At 38.0% G+C, this 15,467-nt stretch overlaps 1 protein-coding gene across 1 annotated transcript in view; it reads left to right on the forward strand.

Annotated features, from left to right (window-relative positions):
* The window catches only part of csmd3b (CUB and Sushi multiple domains 3b), a 466,880-nt gene that overhangs the window by 419,824 nt on the left and 31,589 nt on the right, over positions 1-15,467 (forward strand). The window contains exons 58-59 of the mRNA XM_082185594.1: positions 10,735-10,917; positions 14,195-14,371. Coding sequence (XP_082041720.1) covers positions 10,735-10,917; positions 14,195-14,371 — 360 coding nt within the window. The remainder of the gene's footprint in view (positions 1-10,734; positions 10,918-14,194; positions 14,372-15,467) is intronic.

A 15,467-nucleotide genomic window follows, 5' to 3' on the forward strand; every position in this document is an offset into this window, starting at 1 on the left:
GCTACAGGTTTTATTTTACTATGCAAAAAAAAAAAAAAAAATGCATAGAAAAAAAAAAATCTCACAGGAAAAAGAGTATATTGACCAGTTATTATTTCATTGCTTTTCTCTTGTTTTTGCATGTGTTCATAATTTCTTATATGACAGCTTGTTTGTCGGCACATTTGTCATGTTTTATTGCGTTATCACAAATAAAACAATTGACCCCAAGCACAATTATGCAATATGCTTACAAAATCTTTAATATTTTGATCATATTTGAATAAAGGGTGAAGATATCATTTTTCACTACTGTATATGCAGAAACACACACATAACTGCAGGAGTCCGTGTCTGTTTATGTTGTTAGATTTTAAAACAGAAACAGAGACTCTGAGATTCAAGATGATCTGCGGAGACCAGACCGAACATGAACATTTCATAACTAACACAAACACAACACAATCTCACTGCCACTGTTCATTCTGTAAATGGAAAAGGAAAGGCATGTACTAACTTAGAAAAATCCAGAGGGGAACCTCAAAGGTCTCCGCATGTGAGTTCCTACACCCACGCGAACACAAGTTTTGTCGAACACCAAACATGGCTTAGAGAGATTTTACATAAGCCGTAAACCATCCGCACACAAAGCGCTCTGCAAGGCCACTTCAGAAAGCTCTGAACTTAGTGTGCTAGCGGCAGCTGAGCCTTTGTCACATAGAATTATTGCGAATCAAGGATCCTTGTGTCCAATGCCTCTCCTAACTCTTATTCTAGCACGCTGTTGCATTGTCCTTGGGGACTTTAAAGGGAATTAAACATAAACACGCAGTGAAGGTGTGGAGTGAGCGAACGGCGCCGTCACTGGCATTTTGAATGGTGTTATATCCCATTCTGGTTCAGTGAGCTCAACAAGTCCCTCCTGTAACAGTCTGCCCTTTACCAAGAAGAGTTTGTGCACCGAACCACTGACTTGGTATTGATAGTGAAGGACACAATTCTCCCTTTTAAACAAACTTTTGGGTCGTCTGTATGTTCTTGGGATTGAGAAGGAGCTCTTGAATTATTAGAAATCAGGACAAGAGGTTGTTTTTGTATAACCCTGTAGACTGAACTGTGATTGGTTTGGTTGATTGTAGTGTCCTTGTGTTTTTAAATCCATCCATTAGAATCATTGTTCATGGTAAACACTTGGTGTGCATTCTTTAAAAGCCCATAAATTGTATTTTGAGAGGAGGTCAGAATGACCACAGATGTCATTTGGTAATGTGTGTGTTGGTAAAATGACTATGAGTCGGTCTAAAATACTGTTTGTAGCCCTTCAAACGGAGCATGTATTATTAGACTGAGCAGCTCTACTTTTGTAATCAGCAAAACCACACCTCATTCCCATAATGCCGATATGAACTGCATTTTGCTGGTTATTGGGTCTCTGTTTGTGGCGTGTTGCCCTTTTTTCTTTCTTTTTTCACATTTATACTACTGTTCAAAAGTGGTCAGAATTTTTTTTCAAGAAATGAATACTTTAAATGGAGCAAGGATGCACTAAATTGATAAATAAAGTCATTTTAATATGCTATAATCATTTTGAAACATTTGTTGAGCAGCCAATCATCATATTAGAGTGATTTCTGAAGGATCATGTGAGGCTGAAGACTGGAGTAATGATGCAAAAAATTCAGCTTTGATCACAGGAATAAATTACAATAAAACATATATTCAAATAAAATAAAAACTGTTGTTTTAAAGGTGAACTAAGTAACTTTTTTACCTTAACCGAACAGCTTCGGAGTCATTGGAATAGTTATATGACTTTTTTCGGGTTGAATGGTGGTCGCCTCAAATATCTATTCCGAAGCTGTAGGGGGAGCTCTATAGAGAAACCTGCGAGCAAAAAGCAAGAATACAGCGAAGAAATTCCCGAAACTGCATAGCCCTGCTTTAAATTGTAAAAATATTTGTCAATAATCCGGTTTTGGTTGTATTTTTGATCAAATAAATACAGCCTTGGTGAACAGAAGAGACTTCTTTCAGAAACATTTTTTTAAAAATCTTACAAACCCCAAACCTTTGAATGGTAGTGTAGATTAAACATCAAATTGTGATATTGTCATGATTTTGAATCTCAACACTCATTTTCTCATTGCTTCTTGCCTCATGGGGTCACTGTTCATTGCCTAAGTCATATTTTTATATAAATGTATAATTATAAATCTAAAAAAATATTATCATAATATGTTCCTACTTTAGACAATTGCCTATTGATGTTTTTTCAGCATACAAGAATAAATGAAATAACCATGTTATAATTGAGTAGAGAACTAAGTGAATTAAACAACAGATTTAAGAAACGATAATAATGTTCAGAGTAATGTCCAGCATCAAATGGATTAAGTAAACTTCCATTTGACAAATTTAAATTGATTGCACGCAGTGAAATTAAGCAGTGTCAAACTGTTCAAGAATTGTGTTGCATTAGCTCATTTTAATTAACCAAATTGCACAAGCAGCAAAAATCCATTTTTTGAGTGCATGTTGCCTCTGATTACCAAATCACTTCTGCTTGCTTTGTCATTACAAATCGCCGTCAGTGTGACTGTACCTTGCTGGAAACTTTCACACAGTCTTCGCGTGAATGTGAACTCGCATGTTTTTAAACACCCACTGTTTATCCATTAGACCTGCGTTAAGTGTCTGTGACCCATAAAGTGTGAATACACACATTGTCTCTCTCCAATCCTGCTGTATACGCCGGATCCATGACCCAGAAAGGAGGCGGCAGAGAGAGAACAACAGCTAGACAGAAAGAGAAATCTCTCTTCCTCTTCCTGGTACTGTTCATCTGCCTCCAGGGTTTTCTGGGTTTCATGGCACAAAATCATAGCAGCGCAACTTCATCCTTTTTCCTGTGTGCCGTGCTGAAGGCGTTCGCACACACAAACATGTGCTCACGCAAGGGACTGCAGACTGTTAGAAAAGGCCTGAGTTGATGTTTTTTGTGTGCGCATCTGTTGCGTGAGCAGCTCTTGAGATCGGGCAGCAGCGTCCCGTGCTTTTCCTTTTAATAACAGTCCAAACCGAAGCTATTACAAGCCTTTGACCTTGTTGCCGGCCTCTTCTAATTGCCTACATCCAGTGAGAGGTCTCCGAGGTAAAGCCTCCTGAAGTTATGACATGATCCAACCCTCTTAAAATCAACAAACAAGCGTTTACTCTTTGCCCCTGAAACAGCCTGATACCCAATTAGCACATATACTGAGCTGTTTCAGTGAGGGCTTTAGTGTCCTCCTGATGGGAAGATCCTCTGTTCTCTCTCTGCTCACACCTGAACTTCCAGTGGCCCAATTAAAGCGTCTGTACGGATGTGAGGACTGAAGCCTCGGGCAGCGAGCCTCTCTCAAGACTTAACTTCCCAGCTCTGCTTGAGCTTTCTGGCACTGCTTGACTGCAGATAAAGCAAGGTGACTGCACTCAGCGGCTTCTAGATCAGACCTCAGGGATCCGGCTTTTCTTAAAGGTGAAGTGTCATTTCTCTGTCCCTAAAAGAACCTAAACAGAATTGCAAAAAAAAAATTAATTGCTTCCTATCAGGTCTCCCACAGTCTCCGAGTTCACCTACTGCTCGTGGTTTGGATAAACAGGTCGTCTCGACCTATGAGGCTAGAAAAAATGTAATGCGAATTTTAGACATGATGTTTAAAAGGATGGTTTGGGCCTTTGCAATCATCCTAGGGCCTTTGCACCATGATCTCGAGCCAAACACCCCCCAGAAGCTTTTTTCCCCTTGGTCGAACATTATTAAAGTTAGAGCTTATTTAGAGATATAAGCCGAATGGTTAAGTGCAGGCGCTAATGGATCCAAGGTTGTATCTCGTAAATTACCCCACTAATAATGCCCAGAATGGTACCAAACTTCTACAGTAGTACAAATAGGTTCTGTACTCATAAAACGAGGCATTGGAAATTTTGCAAGTACATCAGGAGTTTATTTAAATAACACTTGCCTGATGGCTCATGCTACCGCTAACCCGGACGTCGAGGTCACTTCAGTGATTTGGGGAAAGCACGTAAAAGTCCTGGCAGAAAGCGATGCATAAGGATGTAGTGTAGCGTATTTAAATAAACTCCTGATGTACTTACAAACTTTCCAATGCCTCGTTTTATGAGTACAGAACCTATTTGTACTACTGTAGAAGTTTGGTACCATTCCGGCCATGATTAGTGGGGTAATTTACGAGATACAACCTTGGATCCATTAGCGCCTGCACTAAACCATCCGGCTGGTTTCTCTAAATAATCTCTAACTTTAATAATGTTCGACCAAGGAGAAAAAAAAGGTTTCTGGGGGGTGTTTGGCTCGAGGTCATGGTGCAAAGGACCCTAGGTTGATTTTACTCCGAACCATCCCTTTAACAATAGAGTTTATGCATGTGACATCACGGTCGGCCGGAGTGACTACGGTTACACACACCGAGTGGCAGCATTGGTTTTCAGCGTGAATGCTGCGAAAAACACACTCAACACATCTAAAACGGGAAAGAGCTTTGAGATGTACTGTACAAATAGATTTGACAAGAGATCTGAGGTGTATTTTTACAGACTGCCGAAAGCTACAGGAAAGAGAAGCTGCAGTTCACAGAAACAGCTGGATCCAGTCAACCAAAGGTGGATTTGCAGTTATCATTGTGTGTCAGTATGCTGAATTTTGTGGTAAAATCATACCCTATATATTGTATTGTTATATATTGTATTGACAACTCATCAATTAAAACTTTATTATCGTATAGTACCGTAACAAATGTAATGCCGTAACAAATGCAATGCTCATTGGGCCTCTTTCACCAGCCGTTCTTACGAAGAAATGTGTTCTTAAACCCCACTTACGCACTTTTTACGAAGATTCTGACATTCACTAATGTTTTCTTATGTTGGATTTGTTCTTAGCCAAGAACAAAATCTGCGCACACTCAAGAGCATTTGAGTTATGACAGTTTGCTCCAAATAATTGGTTATTGCATTTTATTTAATTCTACAGTCGTTTACAATGATAGTATTTTACTGTAATGTATTTCTGATCATTTGTTGAAAAAAATAATCATAGTATGCAAAGAAACACTAACGCTGCAGTTTACATCAGCAATTAAGCTGATTAAATCAAATATTATGCCTCGTTTGGCATTTACCTGTTGCAGTAGAATTTCTATTTTAAGTTCTTGTTTGGTTTGGTGATCGGTGGACAACCACCATCTGTGCGTCTTTTGGACATTCTCCAACTTTTCTTGCACACGGCCCTGAAGTGTCATGTCCTTATATGGGAATTTGCGGGGTGTTTTATTATGCTAATTAGGAACAACTGGCACGCGCTTTCAATTACAAAGACGTGGGATTCATCAATCCTAAGAACACAGGTGCGAACAATTCTGTTGTTTAAGAACATGTCATGAATCCGACGTAGACTTTTCTAAGGAAGTTTATTAAGTACAAAGTTAAGAAAATTCTTAGGAAGATATTGATGAATGAGGCCCATTGTTAGTTATTGTTAGTAAATCCATTAACTAATGTTAACTAATGGGATCTTATTGAAAAGTGTTACCAGTGCACCTTTAAAGTAAGATAAGAGAAAATAAATCAGTAAAACTTTTTAAGTATAGACAATATTGCATACTTTACTTTGTAACATATGCCTGATTATTGTGGTAGAAAGGAAGTGACTTAAGTGGACTTTTTTGCCATTTCTTTGACCGAAACTGTAGAGACAGGGCAGGGAATTATGGGAAGAATGAGATGTTGGGTCTGTGTGTCCTACTTGAGAATGTGTGCTTGAAAGGCAATGTTCACCTAAAAATTAACATTTTGGGCCCTATTTTAACGATCTGAAATGCAAGTATCAAACGCGAAACGCAAGTAACTTTGTGGGCGGATCTCGGGCGCTGTTGCTATTATACCGGCGGGATAAATGACTCTTGTGCCCGACGCAAATCTAAAATGTGTTGGTCTGAAGTAGCTTCATTACTCATAGGTGTGGTTTGGGCGTAACGTGAAATAAACCAATCAGAGCGACATCTCACATTCCCTTTAAGAGCAGGCACGCTTGTTCCATGGCGGATTGCTATTATAACGGCGGATTTGCCAGACGCACGCCAGGAGCGGTTCACAGCCAAGAAGACCGACGTTCTCGTCAGGGCCGTAAAACACAGAGAAGTGACATTGTATGGGGATGGAGAAACACACCCAAATTAGCTTCGGTTAAACAGGCGTATGAAAATTTGGGTAAATGTGTAAGCCAGATTTATGCCTATTTTTTCACATCTTCATGGACACAACAAGATGTTCCCTCGTGTGGTAATATTTTTCCTTGTAATAATGTATGATTTGCAAAAATGAAAACTGCTGCTTCTGTGTAGATGAGAGAATCAAAGTCTATGCGCGTTGTGCACACGCTACATTGATTATGGCCAAGCATGCGCCCTTAAAATAGCATCTGAATAACATGCGCAACGTTGCGCAACACTGACCAGGACCAGGAAAAACCTAGTCTAAAGTCAGTGGCGGAATTGTTTTCTAAACCTGCAAAATAGCTCCAGGGAATGTTTGCGCCGGAACACACCTCTTTTCGCTGAACCACCCCCGGGAGCGCAAGTTCATTCCCAAGTTTACCGACATGCGTCTGTGGAGGGAAAAGTCCGCTGTGCGTCGGCTGCAAAATAGGAATGATACATGCGTCGGTGTACAAAGTCAATTGCGCTGGGTGCAAGATAGGCTTGTCTTGCTTTCTTCTGCAGAACACAAAAGAAGATATTTTGAAGGCTTCTTCAGCTGTTTTTGTCCATACAATGCCAACATTAGACACCATGGACTTTCATTATATGGACAAAAAAAGGACAAAATATCTTCTTTTGTGTTCCACAGAAGAAAGAAAGTCATCCAGGTTGGAGTGACATGAGGGTGAGTAAATTTCATTTTTGGGTGAACTAACTTTAAATGCTAGGCTATGGCTCAGTCAATTCTTCTGTTTCATATCTGTTGTCCAAAAGCATATTTGACCAGAAGTGAAAAATCAAACCTGACTGCTAAAAGCCACCACAGATGCAACTGATCAATAATCCATGTTTAATTCCCCACTCGAGGCTTGTGGGTGCAGAAAGATGACATTTACTATAGTGTCAGTCATCTGTCAGAAGTGTTGCATCGGAGTGTGAACTGCATGTTTTCAGTGACTTCTTTTGATCCGAAGTGGCTGTACATCAACTTGTGACATGCAAATGGACATATACCCTCTCCCGGCATGTCCACGGTGGTCTCGGAGCTGCTGTTGGATAAGTGGAAGAGCTCCAGCGGGACGGCTAATACAGCAGTCCCCTCCGTCTGCCCTTGAAGTGTGATGCTTGGTCAGCACTCTCTCGCTGACAGAGAGTCCAAACACACACACACACCTCCCGGCTCTCGCTCCTCTCGTCCTCTGCCACTAGCAAGAAAGACAAAGACTGAACATGACATAAAAACACGCAGCGACATACGAGCATACGTAGACCTCCCAGGAAATTTACCACCGTGCGTTTACTCGGAAAGAGTTTACCAATAAGAGCCGGCCGTTGCATCACGCCCCAAGAAGAGTACATGTCACTGTCACAACACATTGAAGTAGTTGACTACCCGACCAGTCTATGCAAGCGTGACCGACGGGGTTCCCGCTTCCTCACTTAACTCTATGTCACCATGCATCACGTCGGTCTGGCCGCGGGTCCCACTGTGTGACGCATGGCACATGTGTGTGATTTATAAGTCTGCGGAATTAAAACCTGCCAGTCATGCAAGGGTCAACGACTGGTCCTTCAGCAGAAGAGCCTGTTCCAGCGGCTCACTGACGTATTAATAAGTAAGAGGAACATCCTGCAGTCCTTTAATAACAGTCATTTTAATCTGTCCCGTGGGCCGCCCGCCACTAGCCCTGCCTATACTCCCCAGCCACGCTGATGAATTACATCTGGACTTTTTTTTTTTTATACAGCTGCCTGTTCTTAAATAAATCATTACTTGTTTATGGAGCCGGCCGGTTCCTTTGACATGGGTTGTTTTAGATGTTGGCTGACCTGATATGAGAGGGGAGTTTTATATTAAGTATTTTATGTTTGCCTTTAGGGTGTTGGAAGGGTTGCACCAAATGAAGGTCTTTGGGACATAAAGTTCATACTAGTGCTCTCGGAATATATATATATTTATACAGTACAGGCCAAAAGTTTGGACGTTTTGTTGTTTTTGAAAGAAGTTTCTTCTGCTCATCAAGCCTGCATTTATTTGATCAAAAATACATTAAAAAAAATGTAATATTGTGATATATTATTACAATTTAAAATAATTGGTTTTCAATTTATTATACTTTAAATTATCATTTATTTCTGTGATGCAAAGCTGAATTTTCAGGATCATTACTCCAGTCTATCACATGATCCTTTAGAAATCATTATAATATGATGATTCATTATCAAAGTTGGAAACAGTTCTGCTGCTTAATATTTTTTCATAACCTGTGATACTTTTTTAGGATACTTTGAATAAAAAATTAAAAAATATATATAACAAAAAGAAGCAAATGTTTTAAAAATAGAAATCTTTTGTAACAACAATATGCACTACTGGTCAGTAATTTGGGGTCAGTCATTTTTTTCTTTCTTTTTTTTAAATAAATCAATACTTATATTCAGCAAGGATGTGTTAAATTGATAAAAAGTGATAGTAAAGAAGATTTATATTATTAGAATTATTTTATTTATTTTTTATAAATGCAGTTCTTTTTAACCTTTTATTCATCAAATATATTAGGCAGCAGAACTGTGTCCAACACTCATAATAAATCAGAATATTAGAATGATTTCTAAAGGATCATGTGATAGACTGGACTAGATAGACTGGACAGCAGGACTATCCTAACTTGCATAAATAAAACGCACTATTACATTTTTTTTATTAAAAATGATATATGGTGTCTGAATAGTTTTTGGTTTGACTGTATATGCCATGTATATATGAGTGAGGTCTTGTCAGGTAAGACATGAGGTCTTTGATATAATTGAATGAGTCTGCCATCATGTTCAGAGGCTTTCGGTAAGTATTTATTTTATGCATTGATATAATTGTGCAATGCTCAAATACTCAGTAGTGTGTGAATTGTAACTTACGCCAGAACTAAGCTAAGTTGCACACAGCTGGTACAACCTGCCTCGGATCTATTTTAGCTCTTGTGGTTTCAGCAATAAGTCATGGTTTCTAACACTGTGTCCTAATCAGCTTTCCAGCGGCGAGATATTTGTCTGTGCTCGCAGAATGTGAAACTGCTGTGCGACGTGACACAATCACAACCGATCACTTTCTATATTTGGTGTGGCTATATTATTCATAAGCCCTACAGTATGTGCGTGTGCAGGTGTGTGTGTGTGTGTGTGTGTGTGTGCTGATGATGAATGGAGCGCAGGTTCAGGTGAGGTGCAAGGCTGCAGGGCCCTGAGCTCAGATATATGGATGCTGCAGGAATCAATCAGGAATATCAATTTCCAGAGAGCTGTAGCAAAGCCTTGAGTGCATGAGGAAAAAAGCTGTCCTCCTCCAAGATTACATCCTGAGAGAGGCCGCAGAACAGGCGAAGGACTAGTCATCCTTTTTTATTCGTTTGACAGTAGAATAGGTTAAAATGGTACGTTTCTTTACACTTGACGCAAATTCTTGATTTATTTCTTTTTTCTGCCTCATATTTTCCTATTTCATTCAGTTTCATTCACTGTAATGCGGGATCTTTTGTTACTTAAAATAACTTTGTTCTGTCATTCTATCTATCTATCGTCTATCTATCTATCTATCTCTGTCTATCTCTATCTATCCATCCATCCATCATCTGTCTGTTGTTCTATCTATCATCTATCTATCTATCTATTGTCTGTCGTTCTTTCAGTCTATCTTTCTATCTATCTATCATCCATCCATCCATCTATTGTCTGTCATTCTTTCTATCTATCTATCTATCTATCTTTTTATTTTACAACCATCAAATCAGTATTTACAGTACATACACTACAGTTTAAAAATTTGGGGTCATTACATTTTTTAAAGAAATTAATACTTTTATTCAGGATGTATTAAATTGATCAAAAGTGACAGTAAAGACATTTTCACATTGTTACAAAAAAAAATTCTACCATGAAAGAATGCTGTTCTTTTGAACTTTTATTAGTCCGAATCCTGAAAAAAAAAAAAAAGTATCATGTCTTCAACGAAGCAGCACAACATACAACATTTATAATATTTTTAAATAATAAACTTAAAAACACAATCATATTGATTTTTACGTTTTTTTAAGTATTCCGGTAACACTTTACTTAAAGCCTTTATTTAAAATGCATTATAAAAGTATTTATAATGCATTAATTATGCTTTGTAATGCATCTTATAATGCATTGTATGGTCTTGTTATAATACACTATAATACATATATATTAATTGAACATGCCTTTATAAATTATAATGCATTAAATCACATAACAAAAGCATCCAATTTCAGCTGTAACAAGGAATCCGCAGTATATTTAAAATTCACCCGTTCACTTAATGGTGATATTGTGATACAAGAATACTAACTAATGCAGCTTCTGTCTATAAAATGATGAGTTTAATATTTTATCCAGTATATTATGCCATATACAACAGGGATATGAACATTCACGAAACAGTTGTAATGACCATCACCTCTTCTCTTTGTCTCTGAAGGTGATTCATCGGGGACATGCGGTGACCCAGGCACACCGTCCCACGGCAGCAGAGATGAGAGTGACTTTCGGATTCGCAGTAAAGTGCACTTCAGCTGCTCGCTGGGATACGAGCTTTTTGGCTCGGCAGAAAGGATGTGTTTCCCCAACGGCACGTGGTCCGGTTCTCAACCGTCCTGCAAACGTAAGCGCCAGCAGCATCTCCGAATCTCCCCAACTCCCACTCACACTAAACACACACTCTTCTGACTTCACCGGGTGAACAGGACATCTCAGCCCAAAGCTAGTCAGAAGTTTTCACAAGTCATCGGCTGATCTAAGGCTTTGTACAGACTGCACACAAATATGGTTTGGTTGTCAAAGCCGATATTTAGAGCTGACGGTCATTTTGCATGTGATGAAATCCATTGGTTCAGATTTGGGATGTTATGGTATGTCTGGTTCAAACATTCTTTTTTTTTTCTCAAATTTTGATCATACTTTCATTTGATGGCCATTCAAACATAGCCACTGTATTCCGGTGAAATAATTTTTCAATCAAATTATTTATACACTACCGTTCTGAAGTTTCAGGTGATACTAAATATCGGCTTTGTTTATAATGTTACAAAAGATTTCTGTTACAAATAAATGCTGTTCTTTTGAACTTTCTATTCATCAAAGAATTCTGACAAATGTATCAGTTTCGATACATAGATATATATAGATAGATAGATAGGGAGATAGATAGATAGATAGATAGATAGAGAGAGAGAGAGAGAGAGAGAGAGAGAGAGAGAGAGAGAGATAGGGAGATAGATAGATAGATAGATAGATAGATAGATAGATAGATAGATAGATAGATAGATAGATAGATAGATAGATAGATAGAGAGAGAGAGAGAGAGAGAGAGATAGAGAGAGAGAGAGAGAGAGAGAGAGATAGATAGATAGATAGATAGATAGATAGATAGATAGATAGATAGATAGATAGATAGATAGATAGATAGATAGATAGATAGATAGATAGATAGATAGATAGATAGATAGATCACATCTTTCATTAATTTTCAGTTTCACATATTGTTAACATTATGTAATTCCTACTTTATAAAAAGATCTTAATGACTGGTGGGCTCTGGTTGCTATAGTAAAGATTTATGCATAACCACTTTATGAAAAGACATTCTCATCAGCAACTGAGAGTTGTTTTGGAAGTAAAAGATGGAAACCGTGACCTTCTCATTGTTGCAGATCTAATAGTGGAACTTATTAAACCCTTTAACAAGCATTGCCTTTTTTTATTTCTTAAGTGCAGAACCTTCTTGTTCATTTCAATAATGATATTGCATCCATCGTTTCAACCCCCTGGAAGCAAGACTTGTCTTTGCTATACCATAAAATAGTCCCAAAAGTCATTTATCAGTGACAAACAATAAAATCAACTACCCGCTAAATAATATATCACCGTCCATATTGTTACCTGGTGTTTTATTTGTGCCTGTTACAGTTGTACAGTTGTCAGAGTCCCACACCATGCAATAAAGCCACATTTTCCCCGAGGCTGTAAAGTCTACAGCACAAATGAAAGATGACCAGGCACTTCCCGGGGCAAGCAGCCAGTGTTTTCTTTAGGAAACATGATGCACCATCTTGTTTTCTTGCTCCGAGACCTGACTAATGGTGTTTCTCCCAGGGCTCCCACTGAAAATATAGTTGACATGACCCGAGCCATTGTGCGGGAATCATTTTTGAGAGACGGCAATTGGCACCGGGACACAGGAACACTGACTAATTGAGGGGGAAGGTGTCGCGCTGTTATCCGTCCCTCATGCCGTGAAGTCACAAGCCCTGTGGGAATCACAATGGTCAGCGTGTCATCGCAAGACAAATCGAGTGCTGAACTTCCCGGGCATGGAGGTGTACCGCGAGCGCTGTCATTTTAACAACTGCACAGAGAGATGATTCAATCCTGAAAGGAAGCCTGAGTCCCTCCATTGCAGGAGAAGCACTTCGGCTTGGCGGTTTAATAGGTTTTCCACTGGTTAATTCACTCAAACAGCATCTCTGCGGCTCTCTTTTGTTCATCTCATTGTCTCGGTGCCATGCTCCGGGTATGATGTACAGGCCTGTCACACCATATCTTCAAACTTCATCCCCACTCATTTAAGCCTTGCCGACGCTAATACCTCATTCTCTTATAGCCACTGTCCCTTATCATAGTCATTACATGGTCAAAAGACGTCTCTGTAATGATCTCTGTTCCTTTAGACCATCACTTTCTTCCCATCAGATGTCCATAAAAGATATATCAAATGCAGTGTGGGGAAAGCAAGCTACTCACAAAGCATATGCATGTACAGTATTACACATAACGGACTACTTCTCAATAAATTGCAATTAGATTCAGTTGCTGATAACTTCATGCTATTACTTGTTAGAAAGCACATAGACTTGTGTAGCCAGACCTTTGACTGAACAGCATATGGTTTGGTCTGGTGCACATTGCCACTTACTCTTGCCAAGAACCACTTACTTAGACAGTTTTTGTGAGCAATGCGTATCGAACAGACTGTGTGTGTGCCATCTGAGACACAACGATACTAGGCTGAGCAAGACACTAGGGGTATGTACTGTATGTGATATTTTTAAGTCGCTTTTTAAAAGCTGTTTATGTAGAAGCACAATTTATGAAAGTGAAAATGCATTATAGATTAATGTCTTAATTTTTTTATGATGTTTTTGAAAGTCTCTAAAGCTCATCAAGACTGCATTTATTTGATCAGTACATTAATATTGTGAAATATTATTAATATCTAAAATATTTTTTTTCTATTATATTTTAAAATGTACCGTAATTTATTCCTGTGTTTAAAGCTGAATTTTCAGCATCATTACTCCGGTCTTCAGTGTCACATGATCCTTCAGAAATCATTATAATATGCTGATTTTGCTGCTCAAGAAACATCAATGTTGAAAACAGTTTATTTAATAATATTTGATTAATAGGAAGTTCAAAAGAGCAGCATTTAATTTAATCAGAAATCTTTTGTAACATTATAAACTGTCACTTTTGATCAATCTAATGCATCTTTGCAAAATGCAATAAAAATTCATTTATTTCCCCCAAAAAAGAAAAATTGACCCCTAACATTTGAACGGTAGTGTATATTTAAATAAATCTCCTGATTCTGTCACATAATATCTAACATTTTGACAATGTCTATGATTTCAGTTTAGAACTTTCAGAAATCATTTACTCATAAACAAGGTTTTATGATGGCCATCATTTAAATTATTATATCTCATAGAAAAAATAAATAAAAATTTCAGTATATAAAAGCATTTGTTTCTGGGTCAAAGTGATTTAAAATGATGCAAAATGTCACAGTAAACAAGAGATGATAGGACAATAAGGTAGGCCTACATGTGTGAACAGCTCTTCATAACTCTTCATATATTTGTGTTTCTGAAATACTATAGCGGTGCAGTGTGGTAACCCTGGGACTCCCAGTAACGGACGGGTTTACAGACTAGACGGCACCACCTTTTCACACTCGGTCATCTATTCGTGTATGGACGGCTACTTGCTGAGCGGCTCCACCACACGGCAATGCCAAGCTAACGGCACCTGGTCTGGCACTGCACCCAACTGCACCTGTGAGTCCAACACTCTTCTGCTTTACACTTTGTTTTCCAATAAACCAAAATGGCCTCAGTAGCTCTTCATTCCAGGCTATAATTGAGGTGATGTGACAGATGTGCTTGTGGGATTCATTTGTGTAAAGCTGTACTAAAAATATATCTTCATGGTAACAGACCTTGACTGATAGAGAAAAGTTTGTGCGACCAACTTCATGAAAATCTCTACATGGGAGTTACTAGTGTTCATTTGAATATGGAAGATTTAGAAAATTTTCAGATAAGTGCATTTTGTGGAAGAATTGGGTCATAATTGGTGGGATTGCCGGATCAGGTTTCTCTGAGATGTTCTTTTGTTAAAGGGAGGAAGATGAACAGGTCAGAATAATTCATCATCTGCCTCTGCTAGATACATGAATCAATTATTTCAATATTTCAAAATCGCATTGCAGAACTAGAGGCCTTAATTTAGTCACAAACCCTGTTCGTTCAAATGCCATAATCCGTTTCCACCTTATGTTTATTAATTTTTTCACATTTCAATGTGCGAAACAACCTTTTTGTATAATCTGTGGGTTATAAAATAAAAGGAGTCAATGAGAGGGACTTGTCATTTCGTTGGCAGTGCAGGAAAACAATGCAACGTAGTTTTAGCAAACAAAAGTATTGGCAGTTAAAAAACTCTTCTTTACATTGATTAGGCTTATTATTACAGATTTGTTATTAAACCAATGTTTTAGAGAGTGCCCGCTAAAGTTAAAATGAATCAAAATTGACCATATTTGCTTTCTTAATGCACTGTAATATATATATATATATATATATATATCACTGTGCATTAAGAAAGCAATGCATATACACTGTTAAATTTACAATTACAACTTATAACTATGTTTCATCTAGTGATATAATATTACCATACCAATCTATAATACATAATAAAACTAAATAACAGAAAATGCAACGCAAAACATCTTATATACATTACTGATAGCAAAAAATAAGAAACAACTAAAATTATTTACAGGATATAAAATATTATCATATGACATCACATAATAATAATTTTAGTTGTTTCTTATTTTTTGCTCTTATTTTTACACTTGCCTGACGG

Source organism: Leuciscus leuciscus (genome assembly GCF_965113295.1).
Source record: "Leuciscus leuciscus genome assembly, chromosome: 12".
Taxonomy (NCBI): domain Eukaryota; kingdom Metazoa; phylum Chordata; class Actinopteri; order Cypriniformes; family Leuciscidae; genus Leuciscus; species Leuciscus leuciscus.